At 47.4% G+C, this 18,484-nt stretch overlaps 1 protein-coding gene across 2 annotated transcripts in view; it reads left to right on the plus strand.

Annotated features, from left to right (window-relative positions):
• KMT2B (lysine methyltransferase 2B) overlaps positions 1 to 18,484 on the plus strand; it is a 694,916-nt gene that overhangs the window by 454,503 nt on the left and 221,929 nt on the right. For both annotated transcript variants that reach the window (XM_085615911.1, XM_085615910.1), the window contains exons 24-25: positions 239 to 317; positions 450 to 610. In XM_085615911.1, the coding sequence (XP_085472037.1) occupies positions 239 to 317; positions 450 to 610 (240 nt within the window). The remainder of the gene's footprint in view (positions 1 to 238; positions 318 to 449; positions 611 to 18,484) is intronic.

The raw sequence follows: 18,484 nt of genomic DNA on the forward strand, positions 1-18,484 counted from the left end.
CTGTAAGTAGCGAACTTCTTACCCTGGACGACGCTTCAAGTTCGCCAATCAGTCTCGGCTATGCTTTTTCCTGTTTTTTTGCGACCTGTATGCTTCTTGTATGTGGCTTATTTAATTTCTTCAATGGTGGGTTTTTATCAGTGTTGCCTCCAAGTCCCTACAATGTTCTGGCATGGATTCTGCTGCTGAGCATAAACTCCCTTGAGTTGCTAAAGATGAATTCTGTTCTCTCCTTCAGGTGCCATGAAGATTGACAGCCTAGGGATGCTTTCTGACCTCTCGGCTTGTGAAGGAAAACTCTTCCCTATTGGATACCAGTAAGTATTTTTCACAAGAAAATGATGAAGTAGACTAGTGGCGGAGGTGGTATTGGTTATATCATGGGAGATCAGCATGGTGTATCTTTTTTACTGGCTGTCACACATGCTTATGTATGTTTTGCCTGGCAGGTGTTCACGACTTTATTGGAGTACAGTGGATGCGAGGAGGCGATGTTGGTACAAGTGTAGAGTCCTGGAAAATCGTTCAACAGCAACTACGAAGGAGCCAGAAATTGGAGAGGATCAGGGTACCAACCAAACCATAGCTCATAGCCCTACATTAAATGCAGGTAAGGAACTGCAATTGTTTTTAACCTGAAATATTGGAGAATTGTGAGAAAGTGCCCTCTTTCTGCATGACGGCCCCCACTTTTTGCTGAATTGCTGATGCTCTTTGACTGAGTGTGCCCTGGGCACCTGCTAATCAGGTACCCAGGGCCTATGTTCCTTCCCTAAAACTACATTGAAGCCTAAACCTAATTGGCATCTCTGGCTACAGGTCCGCCCCTTGTAAATGGTACCACAGCTACCCAGAGCTCTGTGACCGGAGAAGGCCTCCTAAGGGCTGCTGCACTTATTGTGCCTCCCTTAGAGGTGCTGTACCCTTAAACACACACACACTGCCTTTGCAGGCTGCGTGTTTTGGTGCAGAACAAAGTGAAGAGTTGACATGGCACACATCTGTGTGGCATGCCTACATCCCGGTGCCCTGGTATAGATATGTCAGCCCTGTAGCTGGGTGCACGATACCAGAGGTGAGGGTACAGGTGCATGAGCCGTGTACTCCTACAGTGTCTAAGTCCATTCTTAGACATTGTAAGTGCAGTGCTGCCATAAAGAGTATATGGATTCTGGGAATTTGTCATTACGAACTCCACAGTACCATAATGGCTACACTTAAAACTGAGAAGTCTGGTATCAAACTTCTCAGCACATTAAGCCCACACTGATGCCAGTGTGGGATTTAATGAAAAATGCACCCAGAGGGCTTCTTAGACATGCCCCCTGAAAACTAACCTGCCACTAGTGTCCAGGCTGAGTGGCTGCTTTCAGCTACCACCACCAGACATGTTTCTGGAACCATGGGTCGAGAGCCTGCTGCTCTCTGGGGCCTAAAACAATGCACATCCTGGGAAGAAGTGCCAAGCCTGCTCCCCCAGGATGGGCAGGGTTCACGAAGGGAAGCTTCATAGGCTTGCCACCTTTGTGAGCTTCCCCAGGTCACTTGCTGCTCTCAGCAACTGGTCCCCACTGGTTCTGACTCCCACTTTGGGCGGGAGAACTGGTGGGAAAAACCAGTGAGGGGGAGAGGTGTGCACACCTCTGCCAACTCACCACTCAGGTGGGGGAGGCAAGGTGAAGCACAACTCTGTCCACGTCATCTTGAAGATGGGGGGGACACAGCCAACCAAGGACAGGCTGTAGGAAAGTGGCTCTGTATATACTGTTCCCAAATAGGTACAGAGTCCACAATCCCTAGAGGTTTGGCAGAGGCTAACGTTAGATATAACCTTACTCTCTAAAGTGGTAGCTTGGTCAAGTAGTAAGGCAGTATCAGAGGACAGTGTAAAGCATTTGTTGCACACACTCACTCAGCAAATGGTCTCACACACTCAAGAACTGAACTCTAGGCCAATGGTTTGTGTATAAAAATATATGGTTGTTTTATTTTAGAACCAACAATAGGTATCAAAATATACTCTTTCAGAATGAGATGCTTTAGTTAAATACTTTGCAATAGGCAATTGACTTTTGAATGCAATAGTTTGTTGCAATAGGCAACACATTTTCAAACACAATAATACATTGAACTCAATGGGAATTTCAAGTTATATACAATTGATTACTTTTAGGATTACTTTTCTAACTCCAGGACTGGATCCTAGATTCAGTCCTGGGACAGTTCCTTGAAACAGATGAGTAAATACGATTTAGTTACTGTTGTGATTTTTAAGCAATATTTTGGTATTTTAAAAGTTGACACAAACTTTTTCTGATCAAATTACCAATGTTATCCTATGGGAGGAAATTTACATAGCAGGTAAGTGGGTTTGTTACTTTTTCTAGCTCAGTGTTGGATCCTGGATCCAGCACTAGTGTACCGCCTGTAAGCAGTTGAGAGAATGCGTTTAGTTATACAGGCGATTTTTAACGAATATTTGTAAGTTTGCAAAATCGACACTTAAAAACTTTTTCAGCAAAACCCAGGCAATGTTATCCTATGGGAGGAAATTCAAGTTGCAGATAAAGTATGTTCTTGTTACTTTTATAATCCAGTGCTGGGCTCCTAGGCTCAGTACTGGGACATCTATCTAAAACAGGTAAGTCATCTGTAGTTTGCAAAGATCGACACAGAAGAAATTTCACAGAAAAGCTGTCAATGGTCTCCTATGGGAGAAAATTGAGTTAGTGGTAAGTATGTTTGTAATTACTTTTCAGGGTCAGTGCTGGGCACCAAGCTCCAGCACTGGGATCTCTCCTAATAGCAGGTGAGTATTCTCGATTTTGTTACTCGGTTGATTATAGGTGAATAGTTTAAAGTTTAGAAACTCCACACTTGGAAGAATTTTCAAGTGAAACCAGCCAATGTTACCCTATGGAAGAAAAGTGAGTTATCGGCTTTCGGGTAAGAACTCGACTGGTAGAGTTAAGGTGCTGGGCATATACTCGGGGGTCTCCCAGGGTCCGGTAAGTACACTTGTTACACCCTCAGCTGCACAGGGGCAGCCGGGTGCAGAGTCAGGTAGGCCCAATGTTATCCCATGGGAGGCAGGGGGCCGGTGGTTGGTGGCTGCTGGCTAGCAGGCCCCGCGGCTGTGGGAGCTGGGCTCCTGGTCACTTGCTCAGGGCAAATGGGGAAGTAGGTTAGAGTGGAAGTTGCACTGCCAGGGCCACTCAGGCGGCTGGGTCCAGGGTGCTTTTGATCCATCTACCCTGGGTAGAGAGCCAACCGCTCTCCTGGGCCTGCAACAATGCACATCCTGGGCGAGGTGCTAGGTCTCCTCCCCCAGGATGGGCAGGGGAAGCTTCAAAGGCATGCCTAATCAGGACTAGGCCACTGCCCCCCTCCCACAGGAGAGTGGCAGTGTAGGGACCCAGTGGTCCCTGCCCTTTACCTACCTGTAACACCCCTAAATTTAGTATTTAGGGGCACCCTGAACGTTCCATCCTTAGATCCAGATTCTGAAACAACAAAGAAGATCAAGAAGAAAAAAGACCTGCCGTGCAGCTGCTAACAAGACACCAACTGCTTTGGCCTCAGCCCTACCGGCCTGTCGACCCTCGAACCTGCTCCTGCTAAATCCTGGCACCTCCTGCGGCCAGCAACCTCAGACCTGGCTACCTTGTGACTCTAAGCATCTGGGACTCCCATGAGCAGTGGCTCTGCTCAAAGCAAGTATCCAACCCCTGGCATGAGCCCGGAACCTCGAACCCTGCACACTCTGCACCCGCCAAGCCTGGCCTGTGCTGGAGTGGACAAAGCACCGAGGACGACCACCCCCCCCTCCCCCCCCCCCCCCCCGAATCCGGCACCCAAGGACCCACCTCGACGCTTCTGTGGACGCCTGCAGCCTCAAAAACACCCTGCACCCAGCCGCCCGAGTGGCCTTGGCAGTGTAACTTCTACTCCTACCTACTTCCCCATTTGCCCTGAGCAAGTGACCCGGAGCACAGCTCCCACAAGCGCGTAACATTGGGCCTAACTCACTCTGCACCCGGCCGCCCCAGTGTGAGAAAGTGGCTCTGTATATACTATCCTTAATAGGTATAGGGTGTACAGAGTTCACAGTCCCCAAGGGTTTGGCAGAGGCTAAAGTTAGATATTACCTTACTCTCTAAAGTGGTAGCTTGGTCGAGCAGTAAGGCAGTATCAGAGGACAGTGTAAAGCATTTGTTGTAGACACTCAGTCAGCAAATGGTCTCACACACTCAATAACTGAACTCTAGGCCAATGATTTATATATAAAAAAAGATATGCTTGTTTTATTTTAGAACCAACACTTGGCATTAAAATATACTTTCTCAGAATGAGATGCTTTATATAAATTCTTTTGCAATATGCAATTGACTTTTGTAAACCGTTACAAGTGGTTGCAATAGGCAACACTATTTTAAACACAATAATGCATTGAGCTCAATGGAAATTTCAAGTTATTTGCAACAGATTACTTTTAGGATTACTTTTGGAATTCCAGGACTGGATCCTAGATTCAGTCCTGGGTCAGAACTTAGAATCAAGTGATGAAAGTCGACTTAATTACTGTAATGATTTTTAAACAATATTTAGCTATTTTAAAAGTTGACACTTAGAAAATATTTCCTAGAAAACAGTTAATGATTCCCTATGGAAGAAAATTCAAGTTGCAGGTAAATGTAAATGTATTTGTACTTATATAGCGCACTTCTACCCAGGGGTCTCGTAGCGCTGTATTCATACCGCTGTGGAACCCTTCCTGGTTTTCCTGTGAGATGTCCACTCCTGGGCACCCCCAAGGTGAAGCCAGGCATCCTAGCGCTGTGGGGGCCGTTGTGGAGATTAAGCAAGCTATTGCCCAGAGTTGCACAGTGGGACCCATGATTAGAATAGGCACCGAGGCGCGAATTATCAGGTCCGGGGAAATTGAATCCAAGAGCCGCCGAAGCGGGAATTATACCCTGGTCCCGGGCCAGACCTCTGCATCAGGGTCTGCCGCTCTAACCATTGAGCCACACTTCTCCTGGGTCAGTACTTGGAATCAAGTGATAAAAGTCGACTTAATCACTGTGATGATTTTTAGACAATATTTTGCTATTTTAAAAGTTGACACTTAGAATCTATATTTCATAGAAAACAGCCAATGATTCCCTAAGGCAGAAAATTCAAATTGCAGGTACAGTATGTTCTCGTTACTTTTGTAATCCAGTACTGGGTACCTATACTCAGTACTGGGACCTTTATCCAAAACAGGTAAGTAATTGCGTTTTCAGATATTATACGATTTTTAAAGAATACTTAAAGATTGCAGAAATTGACACTTAGAAGAAATTTCTCAGAAAAAGTCAATGATTTCCTATGGGAGAAAATTGGGTTACTGGTAAGTACAGTTGTAAGTATTTTTCAGAGTCAGTGCTGGGCACCAAGATCCAGCACTGGGAGCTCACCTAAGAGCAGGTGAGTATTTTCGTTACTCGGCTGTTTTTTGGTGAATATTTTAAGATTTGAAAAGTCCTCACTAAAGGAAAAAGCCAGTCAATGTTACCCTATGAAGAAAATAGAGATGTCGGTTTAAAGGTAAGTACTGGCAGAGTTCAGGTTCTGGGCATAGACTCAGGGGTCCCCCAGGGTCAGGTAGGTACAGTTGGTTCACCCTCAGCGACTCTAGGGCGGCCGGGTGCAGAGAGAGTTAGGCCCAATATTATCCTATGAGGGATTCCCATCTTCAAGATGGCGAGAGCCCGGAGATGTGCTCACCTCGCCTCCCCCACCTGAGGGGTGGGGTTGGCAGGCTGGCACATCCCCTGTCCTTATTTGGGGTTTCCGGCCAAGCTTTCCGCCAGAGTGGGGGTTGCAGTGGCCTGGGGAAGCTCACACAGGCGGCATGCCTTTGAAGCTTCCCCCTGCCCATCCTGGGGGAGGAGATTTAGCACCTCGCCCAGGATGTGCTTTTTGCAGGCCCAGGAGAGCAGGGGCTCTCCCACCCAGGGGTCCAGCAACATGTCTGCTGTGTGGCAGCCTAGGCAGCCTCAGAGCAGACGTGGATTTGTAGGTTAGGTTTAAGGGGGCATCTCGAAGATGCCCTCTGGGGTGCTTGGTATATTAAATCCCACACTGGCATTAGTGTGGGTTTAATGTGCTGAGAAGTTTGATACCAAACTTCTCAGTCTTCAGTGTTGCCATTATGGTGCTGTGGAGTTTGTGTTTGACGAGCTCTCAGCACCATGTACTCTTAAATGGCAGCACTGCACTTACAGTGCTCAGGAATGGACCTGGGCACTGTAGGGGCACAGGGCTCCTGCTCCTGTGCCCACACCATTGGCATAAGGCACCCAGCTAGAGGGGTGGCTGATATATGCAATGGCAGTGTAGGTGATGGGCATGGCACACAGGGATGTGTGACATGTCGACACTTTGTTTTGTCTTGCATCCAGACACCCAGCCTGCAAAGGCAGTGTGTGTGTGTAAGGGTACAGGGCCTCTAAGGGTGGCACAATGAGTGCTGCAGCCCTTAGAGGCCTTCCCTGGTCACAAGGCCCTGGGTACCTAGGGTACCATTTACCAGGGGCTTACATGTGGCCAGGTTGAGTAGGTGAGTAATTTCGTTTTCGTTACTCGGCTGATTTTTGGTGAATATTTTAAGATTTGAAAAGTCCACACTTAGATGAAATTTCAGGAAAAAGCCAGTTAATGTTACCCTATGAGGAAAATAGAGTTATCGGTTTAAGGGTAAGTACTCGACTGGCAGAGTTGAGGTTCTGGGCATAGACTCAGGGGTCCCCCAGGGTCAGGTAGGTACAGTTGCTTCACCCTCAGCGACTCTAGGGCGGCCGGGTGCAGAGAGAGTTAGGCCCAATGTTATCCTATGAGGGATAGGGGGGCCTTGGTTGGTGGCTGCTGACTGGCAAGCCACGCGGCTGTGGGAGCTGGGCTCCTGGTCACTTAGGGCAAGTGGGAAAGTAGGTAGGTGTAGAGTTTTTACTGCCAGGGCCACTCGGGCGGCTGGGTGCAGGGTGCTTTTGAGCCTACGGGCGCTCAATTGATTTCAATGGGAAATCTCCGGTTTAGAAAAAGACTGCAAGCTCGGACGAGGACTCTTCAGGTGCCACCACCACTTCGAGAGGTAAGTTGGGTAGTTGGAGGATAGGTAGGTACCCCGGGATTGGGCACAGAGGGCCGTGGGGCGCCGCGTGCAGGGGTGCCTTTTGGTGTAGGGAAATCTTACCCTCTGTTGATCGCGGTAGGGGGGGCACCTTTTTCTGAGGCTGCAGGCTTCTTCAGGAGTGTCGAGGGAGGTCCTTGGGTGCTGGACTCGGGGTCACAGTCGCCGTGGGGCCGTCCTCGTGGTCTTTGTTCACTCCGGCACTGGCCAAGCTTGGCTGGTGCAGAGTGTGCTGGGTTCGCGGTTCCAGGCTGCTGCCAGGGATTAGAGGTAGGTTTTGAGTAGAGCCTCTACTCATGGGAGTTCCAGGGGCTTAGAGCCAAAAGGTAGCCAGGTCCTCTGGGGTTGGTGAGGTTGCTGGCCACAAGAGATGCCGGGTTGGAGCAGGAGCAGGTTCGAGGGTCGACAGGCCGGTAGGGCTGGAGCCAAAGCAGTTGGTGTCTTCCTCTTGTTAGCAGCTGCAGTGCAGGTCTTCTTTCTTCTTGCTCTACACCCCCTATCCTGCCTCTCTCCCGTGGGAGGGGGGCAGTAGCCTAGTCCTGATAGGGTAGGGCTCCCCATCTTCAAGATGGCGAGAGCCCGGAGATGTGCTTCACCTTGCCTCCCCCACCTGAGGGGTCGGGTTTGCAGGCTGGCACATCCCCTGTCCTTATTTGGGGTTTCCGGCCAAAGCTTCCCGCCAGAGTGGGGGGTTGCAGTGGCCTGGGGAAGCTCACAGAGCCGGCATGCCTTTGAAGCTTCCCCCTGCCCATCCTGGGGGAGGAGATTTAGCACCTCGCCCAGGATGTGCATTGTTGCAGGCCCAGGAGAGCAGGGGCTCTCCTACCCAGCGGTCCAGCAACATGTCTGCTGGGTGGCAGCCTAGGCAGCCTCAGAGCAGACGTGGATTGTAGGTTAGGTTTAAGGGGGCCCCTCTAAGATGCCCTCTGGGGTGCTGGGTACATTAGATCCCGCTCTGGCATCAGTGTGGGTTTAATGTGCTGAGAAGTTTGATACCAAACTTCTCAGTCTTTAGTGTTGTCATTATGGTGCTGTGGAGCTCGTGTTTGACTAGCTCTCAGCACCATGTACTCTTAAATGGCAGCACTGCACTTACAGTGCTCAGGAATGGACCTGGGCACTGTAGGGGCACAGGGCTCCTGCTCCTGTGCCCACACCATTGGCATAAGGCACCCAGCTAGAGGGGTGGCTGATGTATGCCATGGCAGTGTAGGTGATGGGCATGGCACACAGGGATGTGTCATGTCGACTTTGTTTTTGTGTGCACCCAAACACTCAGCCTGCAAAGGCAGTGTGTGTGTGTGTAAGGGTACAGGGCCTCTAAGGGTGGCACAAGGAGTGCTGCAGCCCTTAGAGGCCTTCCCCGGTCACAAGGCCCTGGGTACCTAGGGTACCATTTACCAGGGGCTGACATGTGGCCAGGGTTTGGCAATTTGGGTTTGGTTTGATTTAGGGAAGGAACATAGGCCCTGGGCACCTGATTGGCAGGAGTCCAGGGCACACTCAGTCAAAGTACATTCAGCAAAAAGTGGGGACATACCATGCAAGAAAGATGGCACTTTCTCACACAACCCCCCCCCCCCCCCCCCCCCCCCAACGAAAGGTGATGAGACTAACCTTGCCCTATGGAGTCTTCATTGTTTAAGTGGAAGAACCTGGAAAGTCCATCTGCATTGGCATGGGCAGTCCCTGGTCTGTGTTCCACTTCAATGTCCATTCCCTGTAGGGAGATGGACCACCTTAGTAGTTTTGGATTTTCCCCTTTCATCTGCATTAGCCATCTGAGAGGTCTGTGGTCAGTTTGAACCAGGAAGTGAGTACCAAACAGGTATGGCCTCAACTTCTTCAGGGACCAAACCACAGCAAAGGCCTCCCTCTCAGTGGCACTCCAACGCTGCTCTCTGGGGAGTAGCCTCCTGCTTATAAAAGCAACAGGTTGGTCTTGGCCTTCATCAATGGTCTGGGATAGGACCGCTCCTATCCCTAGCTCAGAGGCATCAGTCTGCACTATGAACTGCTTGGCATAATCTGGAGCTTTTAGAATTGGTGCTGAGCACATTGCTTCTTTTAGGTTGTCAAAAGCCTTTTGACAACTAACTGTCCAGTTAACCTTCTTGGGCATCTTCTTGGAGGTGAGTTCTGTGAGGGGGGTCACAGTGGACCCATACCCCTTCACAAACCTCCTGTAGTATCCAGTCAAGCCAAGGAATGCCCTGACTTGGTTCCGGGTTGTTGGAGCTATCCAGTCCATGATGGCCTGGATCTTAGGTTGTAAGGGCTGTACCTGGCCTCCACCTACAAGGTGGCCCAAGTACACCACAGTGCCCTGCCCTATCTGGCATTTTTTTTTTTTTTTTTTTTTTATTTAAATCAGCATTGATAATATCATACTTGCATACGGAGAACAATTGTCATTACATAAACAGTACACGAAAACAGAAATAGAGCAATCAAACCCAATTCATTACTGGGGCCCATAATGCAAACCCAAATTCCCTTTTTTCTTCTGCCTTTAAGTTTATACAGAGCGATTTCCAAATTATACAGGAATAGTAGTTTAACCTTCCATGTAGAAAACAACGGTGAATCCGGACTAAGCCATTGGGAGGTGATACATAGACGAAAGATAGCCATACATAAAAACAAAAACCCCTTCTCGGGGGTTGAACGCTTTGTGATATTTACCCCAAACTCATATCCAAATAGCACTAATTGAGGGTAATATCAACAGAGACTCCAAGGCCTGAGTTCAGAAAGCATTGTATCTCTCTGAACAAGGGGGCAAGTACAGGACAGTCATAGAGCATATGCACCAGATCGGCTGCCCTCAAGGCACATCTAGGACATAGATCCCCACGATTTGTTCCCCATTTAGCTATCTTCGCTGGGGAATAGTATAAATCAAAAATAGCCATATAGCATTGGCTTTTGAAGCTGCCTGAGAAGATAACAGCATCAGCTAGATTCAGTACTAATTGTAAATCAACACCTATTATCCCCAGCCTCCTATCCCAACGTCGCTCAAAGTAAACCAGGTCGTCCTGCTGGGTTGCAATTATAATTTTGGAGAGTTGAGAAATCTTACATCTCCGTTTTATACATTCCAATATCGGATTCTTTTCCAAACTGATCTGCCCTCTTGAGTCGAGTTTATCTAAAAAACGTCGGATTTGGAGATGTTTAAAGAAGTCCGTGTGTTGCAGCCCGAACTTCTCTAGAAGTTCCGAAAAAGACATCAATTGATTATTTAAGAAGAGGTCCCCAATAGTTCTGATCCCCTGAGTATTCCATCTCCGCATAGTTGAATCACAGAAAATTGTAGGGAGTTTCCCTATTATTCCTAAAGGCATATATCGGTTATATTCCTTTAAAGTAAGATGTTTACAAACTTTAGACCAAACTGCAGCCCCCAAAATCTTAAAGCGAGTTCTTTTATAATAGCTGAGCTCGAAGAACTTAGAGAATAAATATCTAGATTCAGGCCCCATAATAAGCTCATATATAGATGGAGAAGCAGCAGGATCTATATACGACTGAGTGCCAAAAAACAAAATCCCCATGTGTTGGAGCATCGCCGCCCAATAATAATACTGGAATTGAGGGATATTCAGTCCCCCCCTCGCCCTTGGTAGGTTGAGTTTTTTAAAAGCTCTCCTTGTCCTCTTATACCCCCATATAAAGCGAGAGCACATTCTTTCTATCCTTGTAAAGATTGAGTTGGTTAGCAGAAGTGAAATCGTGCGGAATAAATAAAGAAATTTCGGAAAAACCACCATCTTAATAACATTGCACCTACCATATAAGGATAGGTGTAAATAATCCAGGTTTTCTAACATTTCATTGGATGAAGTTAAAATTAGATCAAAATTTAAATTAACAATGGTTTGTACCTTCGAGGCAATTTTAACACCCACATAAACAGCCTCTGTGACTGTATTAACACCTGAAAGAGAGCCAGTACCGGTGAAGAGAACTTGTGTCTTATGTAAATTCAATTTGTAGCCAGACACAGCACCAAATTCCGCCGTCAGAATTTCAATACGTCTCATCAAATTAACTGCATCCGTTGTAACGACAGCAACATCGTCTGCGTAGGCTAAAACTTTGATAGGTTCTAGCATAGGTTTAACTGGTATAATCTCTAGATCGTGTTCGATCTTGATCAGCAGAGGCTCGATATAGAGAGCAAAGAGAAGGGGGGAACAAGGGCAACCCTGCCGGGTGCCCCTATATATCTTAAACTCCCCAGAATACTTCCCAGAGATGCGAATTAAAGCAACAGGGCAGTTGTAAAGGGCTTGCACTGCTTTGATAAAAGGAGGTGGGAAACCTTTTCAATGGAGAACTGCCCATAAAAATTCCCAGGAAACCCTGTCGAATGCCTTCTCGGCATCCAACAGGGCCACCCCTATTGGAACTTCAGAAACCTGGGCCCAGTCCAAAAGGGATATTATTCGGCGGACGTGATCAGTGGTATCTCTACCTGCTACAAACCCGTGCTGACGCTGTGAGACTAATGGTGCTATAACCTTTCCTAATCTTCTATCAAGGAGCTTAGAAAAGATCTTGCTATCTGAGTTGATTAATGTAATTGGGCGGTATGAAGCCGGCTCAAGCGCATCCTTCCCTTTCTTTTTGAAAACTATTATGGTGGTCTTAGACCATGAATCCAGTACTATACCGCTAAATGCTTGCTGGAATAGAGAGATTAAAGCATCCCGCAATTCGGCCTGAAAAAGAATGTAAAACTCCAAAGGGATCATATCTGGCCCCATTGCTTTTCCCCGAGGTAAAGATACCATTGCCAGTTCAATTTCCTCCCAAGTTATGGAGGTGGACAGAATATCCTTCTGCGCCAAACCTAAGCCTGCAGAGGGGGTTTCCCCCAGGTAATCCCCCGGATCTAAGGTTTTCTCGTTGTCGTATAGCTTTTGGTAAAAATGTTTGAATACCTCACGAACACCAGACTCCGACTCTTGTAGTGACCCATATATATCTTTAATTTTATCGATCTTGATTTGCATCTGTTTTTGCCGTAGTCTATTGGCTAACACCTTCCCCACCTGTTCCCCATATTCAAAACATTCCCTTCGGAAAGTCTGGTATTTAGCGGCCGTTTCGTCGGCATATTGCTGAAAGATTAGAGACCTCTGTTTAGCTAAATTATTTTGTACTACAGAGACATCCGACCGATCTTTAATCTTCTGGGCTAACTCGAGCTCCAATAAACTTAGCTCTAACATACCTTGTTCGAATTTGTCTCATAGTATTGCGCTTCCGTATCACAAATCTTAGGGTTTCCCCCCTTACACCAGCCTTAAAAGTATCCCAAACAACTTTATCTGGAGCCGAATTTTTATTAACTGAAAAAAAACCTGGAAACCAAGATTTAATATGATCCCGATATTCCTCATCTGCTAATAACTTCCTATCGAAAGTCCAATTGGATCTTAAAAATGGCACAGCAGACATCTCAAATTTTAACACAAGGGGATTGTGATCCGAGATTAATCTCGGCAATATAGTAATAGTAGCTTTCTCCAAGATGGGAGATGCAGCCAGTATATAATCAAGCCGAAACAATTTATTGTGGGGAGCAGAATAAAAAGTGCTGCCCTGCTGTGCTTTATTGAGTCTACTCCAAGCATCATAAAGACCCTGCTTCCTTGCTAAATTACATAAAGATTTATAAACTCTTGGTTTTCGTCCCACATATGTTGAGCCTAAACTTATATTGACTGACTCATCTATATGTATGTTAAGATCCCCACAGAGTATACCAGGTTGGGGCCACAAGGCAAGTTCCAAATTGAGAAAATCATACATTTCAGGTTCATCCAAGTTAGGCCCATAGATAGTACAAATAGTTACTACCTCCACATTACCAAACCGTGCCTCAACGATCACCCACCTACCGTTTTTATCCTCCTTGTATTTCTTACAGGACAAAACCCCCATTTTGCAGATAATTGCCACACCTCTGGTATTTAAAGATTGCTTTGAACAAGCAATCAGCTCCATCCCCATTCTTTTAAGCCACGCCCTGTTGGCCCAGGCAATATGCGTCTCCTGGAGGCAGAGAATGTCCCAGGAGAAACCTCTGGCTATCTTTGCCAAAACCTGCCTCTTTTTGAAGTCAGTCAGCCCACATATGTTTAGGGTACATAATGATAGTGTTTTCATTTTGTGCCTTGCGGATTTAACTTTAAGCCATTTAATCCTGCTACAAATATAGACCCAGCCACATATCGGATAAACATCATTCTGATTGTTTCAAAAGAAATAGCCTTTTGTTTCAAACAAAGTAACACTAACACAAACATCAATGCTGATTTTTCTTTACACCCCCCATCACCACCCCCCAACACCACCCCAACCCCCACCCCATCCTGCTGCCCCCCTCCCAACCCACCCTTACCCTTCCCATGAAGCACAGGGACAATAGTCCCAATAGATGATGAGTCCAGCTGCCACCTCCCCCCCACGGCCCCTATACCACATCAGAAATGCAACCAATCCGTACCTAACTTATCCTAACTAGTCATGAATCGGTCAATAATAGAAAAAAGCATTTTAGATCTCTGCCAATCAGATTCAATATCTCTGAAAATTAATAAGACAGGAAAGTAATTGAAACCTCCATAAGTCCAATAAGTCCCATAAGTCATATAAGTCCCAAACTCTGAGTCCACAGAAAAAGAGAAAGAAAAAAAATATTTTAAAAAAATAAAAAGACAGAAAAAGATTGGCTATAACTTATGCAAAAATTCCTTGGCAGTACGTTCTTCAGTGAACACTGATGACCGTCCCTTAATAATGATTTTGAGCTTAGCCAGATTTTGTAGAAAAACCTGTGCCCCTTTTTCCTGGAACTTCGGAATTAGCTGTCGAAGTCTCCACCCAAGGTCCACCGTTGCCTGGCAAAAATCCGGGCGCACAAAAAATTCACAGCCCCTGGCATGGGCTTTCTTAGTAGGACGGGCCAAATCAAAAAGAGCTTCTCGGGACAAAAAATGATTCAATGAAATTAAAATAGCTCTAGGAAAAGGGCTTTCTTGACCCGACTGTTTCCTCTGGAAAAATGGGAATCGATGGGCCCTCTGGACCTCTGCCTTCCAGTCCCAACTAACTTCGGGAAAAGCCTCAGAGATAAGTTCCGCAACAAACTTCCGGGGGTCTGCACCTTCATTTCCCTCCGGAACTCCAAGAATTCTAAGGTTGTTGCGTCTTAACCTATTTTCCATAGATGATCGTCCCAATGAGCATTCAGTGCCATAATTTCTTTTTTCTGAGACACCACATCATCCTCTAATGTGGATATCCGAGTTTCAGCTTCCCCAACTCTTATGGCAGTATCAGCACATGATTTGGCAACCCTGCGTAGAGTTCTGTAGCTTCTTTAGCGCGTTCTGAGTATGAAGGTTTTCCGCTTGCGCCTCTGCCCTATGCGCCATGATGACATCATAAATACTATCAAGCGTGATTTTTCGGTGCTCACGACCAGAAGGATCAAGGGTACCAGCTACTTGTGGCGCTGTGAGAGGTTGAGTATTAATTTGAGGGTTTGGCGAGTCTTAGTACGCCCAGTTTGAGGAGTCATCAGACCCTTGTAAGCTCCCCATAGCAGATAATTGCCCTCGAGCATCGTCCATAGATATTTGCCTCAATTTGGCTACCAAGTCTTCACCATCCTCTCCCCCTGAGCTGCCCTCGCCTAGCCACCCTTTCACCAGACTTTCAGCTGAGGAGCGATCAGACAGAGAAAAAAAGTCATCTCCAATTGACAGTTTGTCCTGAGCTTCTGTACTACAACCCTCAGATTACGCAGCACCCAATGATGATACAGAATCCCCCGCAGGTCCCGCACGCTCTTTATTATTCGATCCATCAATAGTATTCATACCTGTAGGGGTCAGGTGTGCATCTCTGGAAACGCCTTCACTTTGCACTGTTTTCGGGGTCATCAGCGCTTGCAGCTGGACTACAGCTCCCATAATGCCGTTTCCAGGTGATTCAGCGTGAGATACCGCACTCTGACAACAAGCCTCCGTCCCCGGTATCCTAACTTCCGAAACAGGCAGCGAGACCAAAGATTGCGGGGTGCTAGTATGTGTTTCAAATAGTATAACGTTCTGTAAATGGTTCTTGTCCCCCCGAGCTTTGAGAAAGAGGGACAGGACTTTAAGCTGAGCATCCTCAGAGAGGGAATTTTGCCCTTCCCTTACTCTTTTACCGGCATCGGTGTGGACTTTAGCCCCCTCCTGCATCGCTGCAGGTGCTTTTCGAGCTGGAGCAGCTCCGGTGGCAGGGCGCGCCTTCGCCGGCGGGATGAGCTGCTTGGAGCGAGAAGCCCGGTACGATCCCTTGGAAGGCATGGAATCCTGTAATCGGGGCTTTAACTCGGGAAGAGATGCAGGTTTCCCAGCCAGACGAGCACAGCAACGGTGTAGAAAAAGCTCTTTATATGAGTACAGCAGTCGCCAGAGCATCACGGAGACCAAGGCAGTGTCGTTTGTCAGGTACTCGGGGCATTCAAAGACAGGGAGTCCGGGAGGGAGAGCAGCCCGCTCAAACGGCCAGACGCTTAGCCGCCATCTTGCTTCCACATGCATACCCTATCTGGCATTTGGATGCCTTGATAGTGAGACCTGCATTGTGCAGAGCCTCTAAAACTTTTCCAAGGTGGATCAGGTGATCCTGCCAGGTGGCGCTAAAGACAGCAATATCATAAAGATAAGCTGCACTAAAGGACTCTAGCCCAGCCAGGACATGGTTCACCAGCCTCTGGAAAGTGGCAGGGGCATTCTTTAATCCAAATGGCATCACAGTAAACTGATAATGCCCATCAGGGGTGGAGAAGGCTGCCTTTTCTTTTGCTCCTGGGGCCATGCCAATCTGCCAGTACCCTGCAGTTAAGTCAAAGGTACTGAGGAATTGGGCAGCCCCTAATTTATCTATCAGCTCATCTGCTCTTGGGATAGGGTGAGCATCTGTCTTGGTGACAGAGTTGAGCCCTCTATAGTCCACACAGAACCTCATCTCACTTTTTTCACCTTGTTGATGAGGTTTGGGGACCAGAACCACTGGGCTGGCCCAGGGGCTCTCAGAGGGTTCAATGACCCCTAACTCCAGCATCTTGCTGACCTCAGCTTTGATGCTCTCCTTGACTTGGTCTGGCTGTCGATAGATTTTGTTTTTGACAGGTGCACTGTCACCAGTGTCCACGTCATGGGTACACCAGTTTGTCAGACCAGGGGTCAGGGAAACGAGGCTAGCATACTGCTGCAAGACCTGCTTGCAGTCAGTCTGCTGTTGGGCAGAGAGGGTGTCTGAGATCACACCATCTACTGATCCATCTTTTGGGCTGTAGGAGAGGAGGTCAGGGAGAGGTTCACTTTCTCCTTCCTGCTCCTCATCAGTCACCATCAGCATGGTGATGTCAGCCCTGTCATTGTAGAGCTTGAGGCGGTTCACATGGATGACCCTCTTGGGTGTCCTGCTAGTGCCCAGGTCAACTAGATAGGTGACCTCACTCTTTCTTTCTAGGATAGGGTAAGGGCCACTCCATTTATCTTGGAGAGCCCTTGGTGCCACTGGCTCCAAAACCCACACCTGTTGCCCAGGTTGAAATTCAACCAGTGCAGCTTTTTGGTCATACCAGTGCTTCTGGAGCTCCTGGCTGGCGTCAAGGTTCTTGGATGCTTTTTCCATGTACTCAGCCATTCTGGACATTAGGCCAAGCACATAGTCCACTATGTCTTGTTTGGGCTCTTGAAGAGGCCTCTCCAGCCCTCTTTTACAAGACAAAGTGGTCCCCTTACAGGATGACCAAACAAAAGTTCAAAGGGTGAGAAACCTACTCCCTTCTGTGGTACCTCCCTGTAAGCGAAAAGCAGGCATGGTAACAGGACATCCCATCTCCTTTTGAGTTTTTCAGGGAGACCCATGATCATACCTTTCAATGTCTTGTTGAATCTCTCAACAAGGCCATTGGTTTGTGGGTGGTAGGGTGTAGTAAACTTGTACTGCACTCCACACTCCTTCCACATGTATGTTAGGTAAGCAGACATGAAGTTGGAACCTCTGTCTGAAACCACCTTCTTAGGAATCCCCACTCTGGTGAAGACACCCAGGAGGGCCTTGGCTTCTGCAGGAGCTGTAGTATTCCTAAGTGGAATTGCTTCAGGGTACCTAGTGGCATGATCCACTACCACTAGAATAAATTTGTTCCCAGAGGCTGTGGAAGGTTCAAGTGGACCCACAATGTCCACTCCTACCCTTTCAAAGGGGACCCCCACTACTGGTAGTGGGATGAGGGGGGCCTTTGAGTGGCCACCTGTCTTGCCACTGGCTTGACAGTTAACACAGGAGCTGACAAACTCCTTCACCTTTTGGTGCATCTGGGGCCAGTAAAAGTGACTCACTAGCCTTTCCCAAGTTTTGGATTGCCCCAGATGTCCAGCTAGGAGGATGTCATGAGCCAAAGTTAGGAGGAACTCCCTGTACTTCTGTGGCACTACCACCCTCCTGGTGGCTCCAGGAGTGGGGTTTCTTGCCTCAGCATACAGTAATCCCTCTTCCCAATAAGCTCTGTGGGTACCGTGTGGACTGGCCGTTCCGTTTGGGGTAGGATTAACTCTGTGATTCGACTAAGGGAACCGACACTAGATTACAGTGTCGACGGCGACCGGTACCGTTATGGCCCGGAACGGACTCAATGAGGGTTAATACTTGATAATCTTTGTTGATGCCAAAGGTACCCCCACATTTTTTAGGGTGCTGTAAAGGTGGCCGCTTCTCACTGGCTGTGTTGGGTGACCACCACCAAAAAATGTGTAGGTAGTACTTGATAAGGTCCTGAAGAATTGCCATCAATTTTGATAATAGGGCAAGAAACATGTCGACCTCTTTTTAAGCGTATCAATGCACAACATTGAGTGACGATACGCGATTTTCTCATTTTAACTAGGGAAGTAGCCAACTTCATTAAAATTATTTTTGATTGGACTATTTTTCTCTATTTTAACTTCACTTTAGAATCCACATTCACCTAAACTAGGACCCTTACTCACACTTCACCTGTCGGCTTTGGAATAAAGATCTCCGTGAAGTAGGCCCCATCACGGGCGCCTGATCGGGCATTGCAGCGCCGGCCCGAGTAGGAGCAGACCTGATGATGAAGCAAGACACCTACTTGTCAGGTGTGTGAGGGTCTTTTTCCAACAAGGAGATTGCTCTCCTGTGTTTCACTGGTTTCAACCCCACAGTTATGACTCGTCATTTCTCTTTCTGATAGGAACTTCATAC

Source organism: Triturus cristatus, chromosome 7, assembly GCF_964204655.1.
Source record: "Triturus cristatus chromosome 7, aTriCri1.1, whole genome shotgun sequence".
Classification (NCBI taxonomy): domain Eukaryota; kingdom Metazoa; phylum Chordata; class Amphibia; order Caudata; family Salamandridae; genus Triturus; species Triturus cristatus.